This window comes from Pundamilia nyererei, unplaced genomic scaffold, assembly GCF_000239375.1.
Source record: "Pundamilia nyererei isolate P.nyererei 1_Seehausen unplaced genomic scaffold, PunNye1.0 scaffold00034, whole genome shotgun sequence".
NCBI classification, from domain to species: Eukaryota; Metazoa; Chordata; class Actinopteri; order Cichliformes; family Cichlidae; genus Pundamilia; species Pundamilia nyererei.
Window position 1 is genome coordinate 1,986,534 of NW_005187435.1, and position 16,363 is coordinate 2,002,896.

At 42.0% G+C, this 16,363-nt stretch overlaps 1 protein-coding gene across 1 annotated transcript in view; it reads left to right on the forward strand.

The window, feature by feature from the left end:
- The first annotated feature begins 880 nt into the window (after positions 1–880).
- LOC102211566 (plexin-A2-like) overlaps positions 881–16,363 on the forward strand; it is an 80,951-nt gene continuing 65,468 nt past the window's right edge. Inside the window, exons 1-2 of the mRNA XM_005729717.1 lie at positions 881–1,185; positions 12,815–14,166. Of these exons, the coding sequence (XP_005729774.1) occupies positions 12,943–14,166 (1,224 nt within the window). The 5' untranslated portion in view covers positions 881–1,185; positions 12,815–12,942. The remainder of the gene's footprint in view (positions 1,186–12,814; positions 14,167–16,363) is intronic.

Consider the following 16,363-nt stretch of genomic DNA (forward strand, 5'->3'; position numbering starts at 1 on the left):
CCCCACTGAGCTTTTCAGCAATATGGGCAGGATAGTGGTGATAGTGGGTTTGGATACATGCTGCACTAGATCCTTATTGTTACAATCATATATTTTTTAACCTTTATGGTTTATAACGCTTAAAAAGGCTTAAAATGAATGATCTTTGCTAGAGCTCTGAGACACACACACAAAAAGTGTGGCCACATTATTGAGCCTACAGATGGCAGTATTTCAGCTGGAACTTGTGCTGCTGTGAGCCTTTATATCAGCCAGTGAATGAAAATACAGCACAGAGAATTTGCTCTAAAACATGTGAATGCTTGCATTTCTTAGAGAATCACACACTGAGCGAGCGGGCCTAACGAGCGAGTAAACCGCTGCAACACAATTCCTTTTCCCATCAGAAGATGTGTGAATACATGATTCAAAATATACAGCCCATTTGTGCACATGGAAAGCAGTCATTTCACAAATGTATAAAGATCACAATCGTTTGACAAATAGGCCTATTTTGGTCGCTGACTTTATCTCCGTCCTGTGTGCTGTTGATAACACGCAGTCTAGGTCCAATTTGAATGGAATTGTAAGCGCATTTAGAAGTCGGCTCTTTACCAAATGTTTTGACGACTTTTTAGAATGAATCATTGTCAGTGTCCATCTCCACTGATGAACAAATGCGCAGGAACTTTTATTCGTCCGCTGGAAAAAAAAAGACATAGAACAGGTATTGCAACGCGCCCAAGTTGTGCCAAAGGATGACGCGACGGAGGTCGGGTCTAAAAGCGCACATTGTACGTGAGGTGCAAGTGAACTGATGGGTGACTTCATGTAGCACCGGCATCCACACAGAGAGTGAGAGAGAGAGAGGGGGAGGGAGGGAGAGAGAGAGGTGGAGATGGGGTTGTATGACAGCCTGTTACAGAAAATGATCAATCCCTGAACGAGGCGGGAGGGTCACTTGATATCGTCTCCTTCTCAGCGGCTGACAGGGAGATGCTCACTACTGTCCAGATGACTTTACAAGCTGTGCGTCGCGTCTGCGCGTAGAATAAATAACCGGCAGTTTATCTCGCTGTATTTGTCGTCCACACTCATTTATCCCACTGACTGACTCACTGACTGAGACGCGGGACGTTTCTCCCAATATTCAAGCGAAATAACCGGATCTGCGCTACTCATGAATGAGTCTCCTGCTATTTCAAGGTGAGTGGGCTATCCTTTGGTGTTAGCAGCTGAGCGGCAGCTTGTAGAGCAGCTCTGCATTGTGCAGAAGGGTAAAGTTGTTAGACTTCACGCACCTTGGACGCCGTGAAAAGACGCGCAGCGAGCGTGAACTCCGAATGGCGTTATGATTTAGAATGCACGTGTTAATTGGACAAATTGCGGCTCTGCTGACCACCTGTAACAACCAGCAGATGTGGGCTGATGTTCTGAAAACAAAGCAACTGTAAATGCCTCAGCTTCAGTACCAATCAGATCCTCAGGCAAGAGCATTTCTGTATTAGATTTGATGGGAATAATCTTCTTATCAATAACTCTGCTTTACACAAAGCCTGCGAAAGCCACCGGCTTGTGCAGATTTTCCCAAAACTCTTTAGACGTTTAGATTATTCTGGGCAGTTCATCAGATTATTGGTCATCAGGAGAATACCAGAGTGAAGTATTTAGCCTGGAGACAGTCAGCTCTCCGCTGCTGCCCTGCAGCCAGAGCTCGTGCTGCTTTGGCAGCCAGGGCAGAGCAGAAGCCACTGGGATGCTGATAAAGCTGGGCAAGAGCTGAGATGAAGCTTGAGTCTGAAAGAACTAAAGCACACACAGCTGCAGCGGTGCCAACTACAACAATGCTGTTCACTAAGTGCATCTTTGTTTGAGCTCTCCTCTGTATGGTGGTTGAGGGGGCGAGGAGCGGTTGTAGTTGGATTCACGGCTCTTTGACTCTCACCCCTCATGCAAACCAGATGAGCCCTTCTTCTCCCTGTATGCTCTTTCTGGTCTGGCTTATCTGGCCGGCCAGTTGGACTAGCTTTTATTCTCCTGGCCCCTCCAGAGTGGGAAAAGCCTCTCGTTGAGAGAGAGAGATTGGCTTCTCTTTTAGCATGCTCTTGCCAGTCATGCGCTTCGGCATTTTATCAGTTGCCTGCTAATTTTAGAATTTAAATGAATCTCCACATTACTTTTCTCTCTCTCTCTCTTGCAATTGACAACAATGAATGAAACTAAGGGTTTGGTTTATGATGATTCCTATTCTTCTGAGGTATAGTTGAGGATTACCCACTCCTAACTCCTCAGCTAAGCCATTTTAAAGCAAACAAAAAGACATACTTTGTGTCTTACACGATAAAGCTCTGTCTGAGATTTGTATTGTGACAGTAACACTTTCCAAGTTGCTGAGGATTATCCACAGTACTATCAGTTTTTGTGGGAACTATGTTTGTTAGGAAAACTGTAATGAAAAAATACAAAATAACCGGGATAGAATTTCTGGAAAAACAAGTTACTATTGAGGTTTTCACTCACTGCCCAGATTTTAGGGAGTAAGTGAAATTTCAGGGGAAGATTTCTAAAAGTAGTGATATCAGTTAAAAAAAGAACGCTCATAAGTTTAAGAGATTAAACTTTGTTTCTGATTAGGTAAAATTTAAATTATATTTTTACTTTTTTAAGAGTCTAAAAGTAAGCCAATGGGGGAAAAAAAATCAATTTTATTGGCAGTTTGATTTAATTGATCTATACATACCATTTGATGTAATTCCTCCATCTGCATTTGTAGTGGTAGTTTCTTGTACTGAGGAAATATAGGTGAATTATTCTGGAGTCTTTTGAACCTAGAGGCAATGTTGGACCAGTGTAGGTGAAGTAATTTAGAGCATCTGTCTCTGTCATTTTCACCCACAAGCTAGGAGTTAAGTGTTATCTCAGACTTCTACAGAGATTAATGAGCTACTTTATGTTTGAGAAGATAAGAAAAAAAGAAGAGGGATGCTTTATTACTACACTGCAAAAAACAGCTTGTGATTTAAAACAACTGCCAATTCAATCTGTGACATTGATTTTGAAGTATTTTCAATATCAGGGAGTGCAGCGTGGGTCAGAGGCAAAGGCGACGCACAGTTGCTCCAATAATACATCAGACGAATTAGTGTATGTAGCACACTTACACAGTGTGTGAGTGCACAGCAGCTCACTGCTACTGCCCATAGCTGGAGACCCCCCACCTCCAAGTCTCACCATCTCCACCCACCGCTACCCCCGGTTGCCTATGGAGACACTGATTAAACACGACTGTTCAGATGCTACAGCCTACGGAAGAAGACATCGAGCCTGCAGTTTGTGTGTTTGCACGTGTATACTGTACGTGTGTGAATGTGCGTGTTATACGTGTGGCTATTTACTGGTGCGTCTTTGCATATGAGTGCATATTTGCTAAGAGGAGACAAAAAGAGAGGGAAGTGTGACGAGAGGGCTGCGATAACGGGGAGGAGAGCAAACAGTGATATGAAATCGACACTGATGAGAGAGAGAAAGGAAAAAAAGAAGGAAATGCAGACAGAACAAAATACTGCAGATGAACAAGCACAGCCAATGTGCAATTGTCCTTAGTCTTTACTCTCTTGCTTCCACCTTTCAGGCTTCATGCTTCCACTTATTTCAGTGTGTGATCCAGGCCTGGAGGGAGGTGCATATACAGTACATGTGGAGAAGAATAACCTTACAGGGTTAGACAGGAGTGTAAAAAGTGGAAATAGCTAGGTAGCAGGGGTGAGAAGGTCTAATATAGGAAGAGCGAGGAAGAGAAGTGGTAAAAAACAGTGGAGAGGAGAAGTGAGAGAGAGGAGAGGAAAGTGTGCAGCTCACCTGCCAGATGGCAGCTTTGGCAGCGCTCAGCATGCAGTGATGGCGGTCTTGCAATATGGCGCATTGCCTCCAGATTGTCACACTGTTGTTGATACAAACAGTGTAATAACTTTGCTGATGTGTTTGTTTTGCATGATTTCTTTGGCACTTCTGTATTTAGACAGCATATGGCCATACAAAATAGATGACAAAGTTAAGTGATGTCACATGAGTTTTTTTAAATCTGAAATGCATTGACACAAGTTTATCCGTTTGTAATCGGTTTTCTTATATTACTCATGAAATTCAGTTTAATGGCTCTGAAACCGCTGGACTAAACATTTTCAGATGTCTGAAAAAGCATTAACAATAACTGGAGAATATTATAGGAAGTACAGGAACCAGTGTTTTCATAACTTAGGTCATATAATGGATCACAAACATCAGGATATCTCGGCTGCTTTTGTTGTAACTTTTACAATCGTTCTTGTGCTAAATTGGTGGGTTTTCTGCCCTTTGAGGCAGATATTCAAGCCAGACGTTTGGTAATTTCACAGCACATCTCTTTTCTTCATGTAGCTTACATACAAAATACCTAAAACTTGCCATTTGGTAAAATTTGGTTATGTTATTATATCTTATGGAACATGGAAAGAAATTGGTCTTTATTGGTCTAACCCATGTAACTTCACTTTAATCCATCTCTTTCGTACCATTTCAACAAACTAATCATACTCGAATAACTTCTAAAACATGGCTTCTTCATCTTTCTTCCTTAGTTTTGTGAAGTGTTGTAGTGTAATTATCTATCACCCAATATGAAATCTGAAAGCACAAAGAAGCCACTATGACATTTGTGGTCTCTGGCAGCTCTTTGACCTACTGTTATTTTAAGATATATTTTTGAGTTTCAACTTAAGTCTATGGATAATAACTAAAGATGATAAAGGCTGCTACAGATTTTAATTAAGTGTTTGACAGGTGTAGCATCCATCCATCCATCCATCCATCCATCCATCCATCCATTCTTTCCTGCTTATCCTTGTCAGGGTCACGAGGGGCTAGAACCTATCCCAGCTGACTGGTGAAGCGACGGCTTTAAAACCCAAATGTTTTAAACATTAATTCAGCCTTTGAAAAAAAAATGAAACATTTCTTTACACCTTTAAAAAGGTAAAACATAGGATATTTGATGTTTGTGATGCTGAGTACTAAAACAGTTGAACTTTGATAGATGGCTCAGGGAAAGCCTGGGGTGTGGTATCATGCCCAGGGATACTTCTACATGACTCTACATGTCGACTGAGGCAAGCCAACCCCAGTTCCTTGCCAGTTCTCAAAAAACAAGAGGCTGCTAAATGATGTAAACAGAGGTTTCAAGATTATATAAAATAAGTCTGGCACTTCAAACTGGTGTTCATTAGGGTTTCAGTAGTTAGCACTTGCAGTCGTCTTTTGGCCTTTGCATGTCACTGTGGATTTTCATCTGGTGCTCCAGTTTCCTCCCACAGTCTAAAGAAACATAAAAGACAGACTAGCGACAAATCCAGGGTATGGGGTTTTGTAACCCTAGTTAGATAAGGGCTTGAAACATGGACAGATGGCACCTTAAACCAAATTGGACTGAATTATGAAACACCATCACCATTACAGAACACCGTCAAATTGCTCTTTTTTGCCACCTGGAAAGACAGAGTATTTGGGTCCACTTTGTAAAAACCCTGTCTTACAAAAAAGTAAATGACTAATGTCTGGAATAATGCCTCACAACTTTAAGTGATTACATCTGCAAAATTGTCCTCACCAGGTTATCTGCAACATGTCATAGAAGTCCAGACTGTCTGGACTACATCTAAGACTGCTGTGTAGTGATCAGCCCTTGGCAGCTACAAACCAGGTGGGACTGAGCTTAATAGACTTGGAGTATTCAATTTTAATTTGACAAGCAAATCCTATTAGGAAGGGCAAGTTGAGACGAAAGGATACTGCATTATTCCTGCAGGAGTTGTGATAAAGCATTAAAAGAAATGTAACACATTTGCCATGAAGTGAATTTCTATTTGAGAGAAATTCACCTGCATTTGCAGTTTTGGTAAAATTCTAACTCACTTGGTTACTATACTTCAAACCAGGTTATTTCTATTTTTGGACATTGAAGACATTTCTGTGAATCTTCTCAAATTCATGTGAGAGGCTCAGCAAGTAGGATAGAATTTCTGACGGGTAGAATTAGAAAGAGGCCGGGCTGGATTGACCATAGAGTCTGACTGAGATAATCTGGGCAGATGCTTGTATTTGTACAGCTTTGGGGTGAATGGCCACCAAAGGCCTTATTTGCACTGCGGATTAAATGTTAAATGGGTTTTGGAGTAGCAGATACTTAGAGGGAAAGTTGTTGTATAGTAGAACATGCATCATCTCTCCTCCTCTTTCCTGTTTTACTCTCCCTGACTCGCCGTCTATTGCAGTCTCCTCTTGCTCATAGTGATTTGTCAGCAGTCGAGGTAGCAGCTGTTCCTTTTGCATTGTAATTTCTTTGATCGTAATTATTCGTGCCAGCTACCTCCAACCTTGGCATCTCCCACCCCACGAAACCATATGGGCAAAGCGGGAGGAAGCCGAGGAAACATACAGGCTTCTTTGGAATAAGTTCTTTGATTTCTGTGTGCAGTGGTGTGGGAATCATGGACATATGTGCTTCACAGCTTCAAATGTAGTCTGCATCACTGTGTTTGATTGCTTTTTCCCCATTCATACACTCAGTGAGGTCTAGTTTCTGCCAAATGTAAAGTATTTTCCTTGTCAGGTCTCCTTGATTTATGCATGAGAAATCAATATGGTCCTGCACATCTGTAGAGTAAGTCAGTCGGTCTGAGGAAAATATAGCTTTGCTTTAGAGAGAGCAATAACAACCTGTCCAAAAAAAGAAGAAAAAAGGCAGATATATAAGTGCGAACAGACAATAAAGCCATCCCTCTGAACATAAAGCTGGTAGTTAATAGTACAAATAACTAAACAGGTGAGCTGTTCTGTATTTGGTCCCCAGTCTTCATTTCACCATCTTCATTGTCTTTGTGCGGGTGCAGAAAGATAACTCCAAAACCTGATCAAACACACCTGTTTACTCCTCGCTCTGAGGCGATGTAGGTTACCACTACAGGCGCTAGCTGTGTGGCTCCAGAAGAAAGACAGCTCACTCTGTCTTCCTATGCGATTGCTGAATTATAGAAGACCCTCTATTGCACTTGAACTGCATGGGTTTTCATCACGGCGCTGGAGGTCACTTTGTCTTTCCCCTGTATGCTCATCATATATGCAACACGAGGGCCTCAGCAGTTGAGATGAGCCAGCTTGAGGTCACCATTAAGCAGGGAAGACCAACAACGAGATTTATGGAAGAGGAGACAGAGCTGAGAAGAGGGAAGGGTGGAGAAAGGCATGCATGGTTAAATCCGACTGTCGCAGCAGTGCCCTTCATCTGGTCCCTGCTCTTAACAGCAATTTCAGATAAAGTACTGTATCTGCATGTATAATGCATATGCCCTGAGATAATGGAATGCATTGCAGAGGAGGCTGCTGACTGTGTTGTGGTGATCTGTTGGAATTGGTCCCCTATGTCACATTTACCACTGCCCAGGTTCTGCGCAGCATCCTGCAGTTATTAGAAGCCGAGCTAGTTGCGATGACATAGCGCTGTTTTACTGTCCCCCACGGACATCCTCCACTACTCTACCATCAAGAATTGTGGCTGGCTAGAGAGTCCTAAAGCCTGTAATATCTGCGCTGGCCAATAAACTAAACAACAAGCATGGAGAAAAGGAAATAATTGTTCTGTTTTTTATTATATAAAAAATGCTGGGACACGCAGAGGTGCCAGTCGAGCTGCCAATGAAGCTAAATGAATTCACAGCAGTTTGCAGTGATTTCCAGGGAACAATTGCCTCCCAAAGTGTTATTGCCATTAGTCTAAATACTGGTTTTAAGATTGCCCCCCTTCCAACTGGGCAAAGTGCTTCTCTGAATTTACATTGTAGAACATAATGATAAAAATTAACCACGGGCCAACTGTCATAAAATTTGACTGAGCAATATCAAAGTGAAGATATCCTGTGGGTATCTGCAGTGTGAGCATCCAAGCTACACATTATGTCCTCTGAGGCTCGAGTCTGTGTTTGGGTGAGGGGGATTTTGAAGGCGGAGCCTATTGCCCTGGGCTTACCCTCTACAACACTGTGTCTGATAAAACACGATGGGCTGAATAGAAAACACTGCTTTTCTAATAAACTCCACCGGTCCCTTGTGATTCATTATGACATTCATTTAAAAGTCATTGTTAATAAAGACGGCATTTTCATGTCCTAATTCCCCGACTCATCATTGTAGGTACCAGCGACAGCCCCTGGCTCTGGCTTGCTGGCTCCCTCCTCCCTTCTGTGTCTGCCATGTTTGACCTACTTCTGTCTCCACAACATTGTAAACAGATCTACTAATTGCCTTCATTTATTCATTTGGAAGTCAAGTTCTGTTGCGACTGGCGCCCTTTCAGCCCATTCATGTGTGATGTGTACAACTAGCCCTCCCCCCAATGACGGGCCTGTGCGTATTTGACGAGAACCCCAGTCAAATGTATCCCATGTGGGTTTATATACTACAATCTCAAACGTTCAGAAGAACTGCAGCCACATATTGTCCAACTCCAAAATGATGTCCTATAAGAAACTTTTAAACTTCTATCAGCAGCCTCATCAGCACAAACCTACAGACACAAAAACCCTTCACGCTTGTGCACAGCCCGCTTGTAATCATAAAGACAGAAGCTGTTATGACTATTGTAGTTCAGACAGTTTTCCGCCCCCGTGGTCTTATACTGTTATTGGCTTTGTGCAGCCTTATAAATCTAGGCCACACAAAACAACAGCGACAAAAAGGAAAAAAATTTTTTATCACCTCTGATGTGAGTGACAATGACTCCTATTGTTGACTAAGTGTGAGCACCGAGAAGTATCTTCTGACCTTTAGAAATATCATGGCGCAGTCTGTCGACAGTGTTCTCAAATCTATAATCCAAAACATAAACAAGATAAACCTGAACACATGCTGCTTGTGCTAAATCTGTCCTTCTTTAAAGTGTGAAAAAAATCCTCTTGTATCATCTTGCTCTGAGTGTTTGGAAAGGTAACATCTCCAAAATGTGAATGCTTTGCAAAAATACGTAGCTACCAGCAACAGCCCCTGGCCGAGTGAGCTGTGATGACAAACATGGATAAGAATGTTCAATTTAAGACTTCAACATAAATGTGACTATTAAATATGACTGTGAACAGAAAATCAAAACCTAATTTCCCTAAACAGTTTACTTTACAACATTTATAGGCACCACCTCTAGCCTTTTATTTCAGGCCACTTGTTGTTAAACCTCTCATCCCTTTAGTTTGAGAAGCTTTGTCTGAGGGGTTTCCACCACTTTGCCTGTCAGACCATCTATAGTTCCAGGGAATAATGTATTTGTATTACATCATTCTTGAAGATAAATAATTTATCTCATCATCCTATCATCATCCCATGTTCTTACAAATACTATATAACCAGCCTAAAAGGCTTAGTTTAGCTATAAAGCACAGCTTTAGCAATTCAGTGTTATTGGTTGATCTAAATTATCTAAACTTAATTAAACACGGTGAATTCTTATTAAAGCATTTTATCGGGAAATGTGTATTTTAATACTTTTAACTTCATGTCAGTTCTTTTTGTGATGATCACAACTGCGTTTTAACTCAGTATCGCAAATCAATTAAGCCTCTGCCTACAAAGCTCTTCACTACTTCACAAAATATGCAAATCTTCAAGAAATAAGGTTTCCACATAATATCTTATCTGAATGTACTACAGTACACATGAAAAATGCTGACAAAACATATCTTTATGCTGTCAAACTTGAGCGATGACTGAACATGATGCACATACTAAAAAAGAAGAGAGCCCTCTTTTAATTATTTCATCTCAACAGCAGTAACCATCGCTTCCGTCCCGTGAATCATGCTTAACAGGGTGCTACAGAAGCTATGACAGCATTTCGCCTCAATTAAAGCTGAACCAAAAGGATGGATTTGGTTCCACAGATCTTGATCCAGGTCAAAGGGTCGTGTTTGCGGAGCACGAGAGACTGGCTTCTCCCTCCTCTGTGTTGTGATTGGTGCCCGCTGAGAGCTCACGTCCCCAGAGGCCTTAGCAAACCATGTTCCTGTGTGTGAGTGTGAATGAGTCACGTCTGGGCTGGAGCGTGTCTGAGTGGCGAGGCGGAGAATTCAGCAGGGAGGACTGCGCAGGGCGAAGAGCTGTCTCTATAATCCAGGGTAAACACTGAGCAGCATGACTGCACGCCTTAGACGTGACCAAAGCCGGCAGAACAGAAATGGATGAAACGACGAGGCTGCTGCTTGCCTGCATGCCTGCCCAGCTCCGTTTGCCACCAGCACTTCCTTAATTTCTCTTCGTGTTTTTCTCCCCTGTTTTGTAACTCCTTTGAGGATTTCACTGGAGACTCTCAGCACTGAATTAACCTGTGGGTATCACTGCTGGTGTCTGTTGTTTAAGGTCAAGCCAGACTCGAGCCAACCTCTGTAAATATCATTTGGTCTGCTATTTGCTGTTAGACCTCAAGAGCGATGTCTTATTTATTATTTCCAGTTGAGGAAAGGTCATCACTTGAGTTTTTGATAAGATTACAATGCATATTACACCAAAGGTTTTAAGTTGGAAGTTTGTAGAGTGAGTTCAAGCAGAGAAATCCAAAGCAGAGACAAAGTAGAGACAGCCCCAGCTGAAGCACAAAAATCCCTTTTCTGTGGCAGCTCAAGAATTCAGTCACATTTTTCTAACTCTGCCACTTTCAAGCAGCTCTTAAGTGCATTACTTGACATTCCATTATTTAAAAGACTACAAAAAGAAGAAGAAAGATCTCGGGGAAAAAAGGCTGTACTTCAAAAAGTAAAGTTTCGCAATTAGCACTAGTTCATGGTCATTGCTGAAAATAAGCACATGAATCTTGTTTATATTTCATTTTATCCAGATGCTTCATCCTCCAGTATTTCAATCACACATGAGTACTGATTTCATCAGGTTTTCAGGATAAATGAAAACAGAAACTGGTTCATGGGCTCATCAGCTTGCAAAGCAGATGATCTGAGGGATTTTCAGAAAGAATTTGCTGGACAACATTTTGCCTTAAATAAAGATGTAAATATTAGAGCCAACATGTCCTGCCAAATCTAGGCTTTCTGAGAACTAATAAAAGACATGTTTTTTTGTGTCCAGTCAGGAAAAAAAAGGAAAGACTTCTCTGTTTTCTAAAACAAAGGCAGCAAAGATAGCACTGTGACTGTGACTGATTCATTTCATGTCTTTATAAATGGAATCTGTTTTAAACAAACAAAAGCAAACACTAAACTTCAGATTTAAGAGCTCCAATGCAGCGTGTGGCAGATATTACTCTTCGGTGGCCAATTACTGGTAGAGTTGCTCACACTGAGCCTGCCAAATTGAGCAGAGTAGGTCGGGACACTCAAGTGACTTCTCCCCCTGTGTGAGCACGGTGGGGACAGATGGGCAGGAGATGCTGGAGTGGAGCTGGAGTTGGCCCAGCCAGCTCAGTGTCAGTCCATCCGCTCTATCCCTGGCTCCAGCTCAACTCAGCCGGACATCCTGTTAGTCAGCCAATGGAGAGCACCCACCGCATCATGACCTCCGCATTAGGATCTGACATGGCTGTCTTCATTTAACCTTTACTTATACCAGGAAGTCTCACTGAGAAAACACCCCGCTTACGTTAGTTCCAGCCAAAAAAGGACAGTTTGCTTCCGAGGTATAGTCTTCTAGGATTTGGCAGGATATACTTGGAGGAAATTTGAAAGCATTTCATTTATTTTTATTTTTAAAGGATTGTTAGAAGAGTGTGAAGGTGCTTTTGGTGTAGTAACGGCGATAACAAAGGAGAGACAGAAACCACCTTTGAGTGTATGATTGGAGAAGCTTCAGGCAGCACACAGGCAGGATTTGGAGTGATGTAGGTGTTTTAATTTATGATGTATCCTCCTATGCAGACAGTTTTATTACTCTTTTAATGGACATCGATGAAGTAACGGCATATGTGAAGCTACTTGATCTACGATGCTTGTGTTGCCATCATAAAACATCAGTCTTTATATAGAGGAAAAAAGACCCTCTTTTTATTGTAGATAAGCTTATTTTGTCTGGCCATATGGGAGACGAAAAGATATTTTATATTAACGTTATAACAGTAAAAAATAAATAAATTAAAAATGTACATCCATCAAACATTCATGTGGCTAACTCATCCATCTTTTTTGTCCGTCATGTGTTTGACGGACATTGTTTGTCCCTTGGAAATATTTACATAAAATATGCTAATGAAATTAAAAAGGGAAGTGTGAGTTGATGCTGCCAGGCTCTGAATCTCTAATGACTCCCTGCCATCCCTGGAAAAAGCCTGATTAATTTAGGAATGTCGGCCGCATTGGAGAGTGATTAATTCCTCCTGGATTCAACCATTTAAACGAACAAGGCAGAGGGGAGGAAGGAAAACAGGGAGCCCAAAATATGGATGTATAATTAATACATTTGGATCATTTAATTAGCCACCCAAACAGAGGGAACGCGCAGCTACATTGTGTCACTGCTTTGTTCAAGTAATAGGCCACAGTTAGGTCTCTCTTACAGAAAGGCGAATATAATGAGCCCCCCTGTTGATATGGGGAATATTGGACCATCTCTCAGGCTAGTAAATATGGGGAGACAGTTTGAACAAATGATTACTTGTTTCTTTGATGTCTCATGTGTCTGACTAAGCAGAGCTAGAGAAGAAAACAAGACATTTCTAGGGTTTTAGTGCCTAACGATATCCTGAAAAGCAATCTTTCACACTTGAAAGAATCAAGGATTTTTTGAGATCTAAAACAAATGTCTGTCTTTTCTTTTTCAGAATGATGTGAAGCTCACTTGAGGAGAACAAGACCCCGCTTGAGCTGATCTTTTTTCTGGACAATCCTGCTACTTGTTGACACACAACCCTGTTTGTCTGAGCTCAATACTTTTCAGAGCCACGTGGGGATGGGAACGTGCTTGTATAAAGGATGGACTTACTGCGGCCTCACTAAAGGTCACGGTCCTCTAAAGGTCATGTCATGGCCCCTGGCACTGTGGCTATTGACTCTAATCTCTCTGAATCAAAAGATGACTCTAGGACAAACTATGAACACCTTCCAATCAGAGAGGAGGGAGTGGTCGCTGAACCACTTGACTGTGCATCAGTCTACTGGGGCTTTGTACATTGGAGCTGTCAATCGAATTTACAAGTTGTCTTCTAATCTAACACTCCTGGTGTCTCATGATACAGGACCAGAGTATGACAACAAAGCATGTTATCCTCCACTAATTGTCCAGCCCTGTTCTGAGCCTTTGGCCTCCACTGACAATGTTAACAAATTGTTGCTTATCGACTACTCTCACAACCGGCTGCTGGCCTGTGGCAGCCTCTACCAGGGCGTCTGTAAGCTGATGAGGCTGGATGATTTGTTCATCCTTGTGGAGCCCACGCATAAGAAAGAGCACTACCTGTCCAGTGACAACCAGACTGGGACGATGTATGGAGTTGTTGTACCCTCTCAGGGTCAGGATGCGACTTTATACATCGGCACTGCCGTAGGCGGAAAACAGGACTACTTTCCAACTATCTCCAGCCGAAAGCTGCCTCGTGACCCAGAATCCTCCGCCATGCTGGACTATGAGCTTCACACTGATTTTGTTTCTTCTCTGATTAAAATCCCCTCAGACACACTGGCTCTTGTGCCACACTTTGACATCTACTACATCTATGGCTTTGCCAGCAGCAGCTTTGTCTACTTCATGACTGTCCAGCCGGAGACTCCAGAGAACGGGATGCCTGCAGGTGGCTCCCCTGGCGACCTCTTTTACACATCCCGCATCATCCGCCTGTGCAAAGGTGACAAGAAGTTCCACTCGTATGTGTCACTTCCTGTGGGGTGCATTCACAGAGGCGAGGAGTACCGTCTGCTGCAGGCAGCTTACCTGTCCAAGGCCGGCAGGGTTCTGGCTAAGTCACTCAACATTAGTGCTCAAGAGGATGTGCTCTTTGCTGTGTTCTCGAAAGGACAGAAGCAGTACCACGACCCTCCAGATCACTCTGCTCTCTGCATCTTCACCATCCAGGACATCAACACCCGCATTAAGGAGCGGCTGCAGTCCTGCTACCAAGGAGAAGGAAATCTGGAGTTGCACTGGCTGCTGGGAAAGGACGTGCAGTGCACCAAGGCGGTAGGTAGATTTTAGGGAGAAATGCTGCTTTGAACTTCACATATTTAGCGAAAGTATCACACAGTAGTGTGTAGCAGTGATATAGTAGAGCTGTACTGAAAGTTAGACTTGCAAGTATGATTGCAGCCTAAACAGCTGATAGATAGGCAGTCTGTGCTATGCTGAAGACACTATTCAGGTTTCAAGATCCCATGAGAGCAGAAGAGCTGGAGGAGATTATTTCCACAATGCTAATCAGAGGAATTCTGTATTGAGCTCTGATTTCATTCAGGGGTTTAGGCACCGACTCCCGCCTCCTTCTCCTCCCCTTTCTCTCCCTCTCTTTCCCCATCTCCCTCCTTCTGCTCTTGTCGCTGTCAGCATTTTTTGAGCCCTCTGAGACCTGTTCTTGATCTTGAGAAAAAACTGCCTTTTTTGTGAATGTCCAAGTCTGTGCCTTTATAAAAGCTATAATTCTGCATAATGAGAGGCTTTCATGGAAGCAAGTTGAAAGTGAAGCGTGAAAACAATGATATTCATCGAATGCGGTAAATCACTCTTGTGGTTCCCAACATGTACTTTGATTAAACCATGTCATCAAATAAATGAGATGTAATCTTATCCATAACACCAACGCAAACGCAAAAGAAATCTCTCTCTCTGTATTCATATGCTGTATGTGTCTGTAATGTGTCTCATTGGATACTTTAGTTCTCTGGTTACATAAATACTCAGTCAAATCAAGCACCAGTTGGGCATGGTGATGCATTAGGTATGATTTCTGTGGTCAGTACAGTTTATATAACTGTTCATACATGTAACAACATTGTATAGCCACGGCAGATCACCACTTGAAAAGCCCAAAAACTTTCCACTCTATTGATTCAGTGCCAATAATGGCAGTTTCTTATTCTGCTAGTTGCTGGGCAAATAAGACATAAAATTCACAGCTAATGACTGAGGCTTTAAATTGGCAGCTGGGTGCCTTAAGTGAAATGATAATATCACTTAAAGTGTAAGAGGTGGGAACTCAGAGATTTTTGCAGCTGACCGTTTGGGGAGTTCCTTTTTTAAGGCACAAAATATCAATTATGCAAATTAAGTATTTAATAACAAATGGGACATGCAATTAACTGCTAAAATAAGCCTGTCTTATTTTTTTGCGTTTGATCTGGAAATTAACTCACTGTACCTGTATCTGTATTTTGTAAATCACACATAAAACTAATCACACCTATGAGAACTATTTGGGGATTGGGCTCACATGCTATTTTGCCGAATATAGTAAATCTGGCCCTTGGTCATTCAATTCTCAAGTTGATCCTTTCAAAGTTTCCTCTAGGTGTACTTTTCCTTCCTGATAAGGGAACAACACAATGAATTGCCACAAAGAAGGCGCTTGAAAATGGCTTCATTGGGCATTAAGGCGTTCTCAACACCAAACAGAGAGACCTACAGTATTTAATTCAATAGCAATCCATCACACTACTGTTAGCATAACAACATTTAACCAAAAGAAAAAAAAGGCAACTCTGCTACTTTAATAAAATTTGATCATTAGCCTAATGTGTTTCAGAAACAGAGGATAAAAAATAGCTGCTCTAAAAGGGTAGATTTATATATTAGGTGACAGGCAATTAGCAGAGGTTTGAGGTGCACGTTAGAAGATCAAGCAATCTAAAAATCTGAGAAAAAGACAAACTACACAGGGTCTCTGATGCACACACTCTTGAGGTCAAATGCAAGTTTTTTTCCCAAGTGAAATACTGACCAGATATTGGAATCAGCATAAACGTCAGGGTTTCCTAAAACTTATGTTCGATGCCATGGCAGTGCTCCAAAAGATGAGATAATTCATGTAAATCACAAAAGTCTGCATAGTGTCAATACAAGAACAGTTAAACAATAACCGAAGTCCTGAAGACACACCATCTGGAAACTATAAACTAAACCAAAACTATAAACCTAATAATAAGCCTGTATATTTCTTGTGCTAATCCATCTAGTGCAAGTTAAGAATCTTTACTGGATCAGTCACTGGCTGAGACCACATCCTCATTATTATTTGACAATGGTGGATGAAGAATTGTGAACTGATGGTGCGGTTTGGGGAAGGCCTGAGAGCGGACTGGCAGCGGCTCCTGAGCCAGGCAGATCCAGAAGTGAATGAAAAAGAGGGGTTGGGAAAATGAGAACAACACGTTTTAGTGAAGGATGC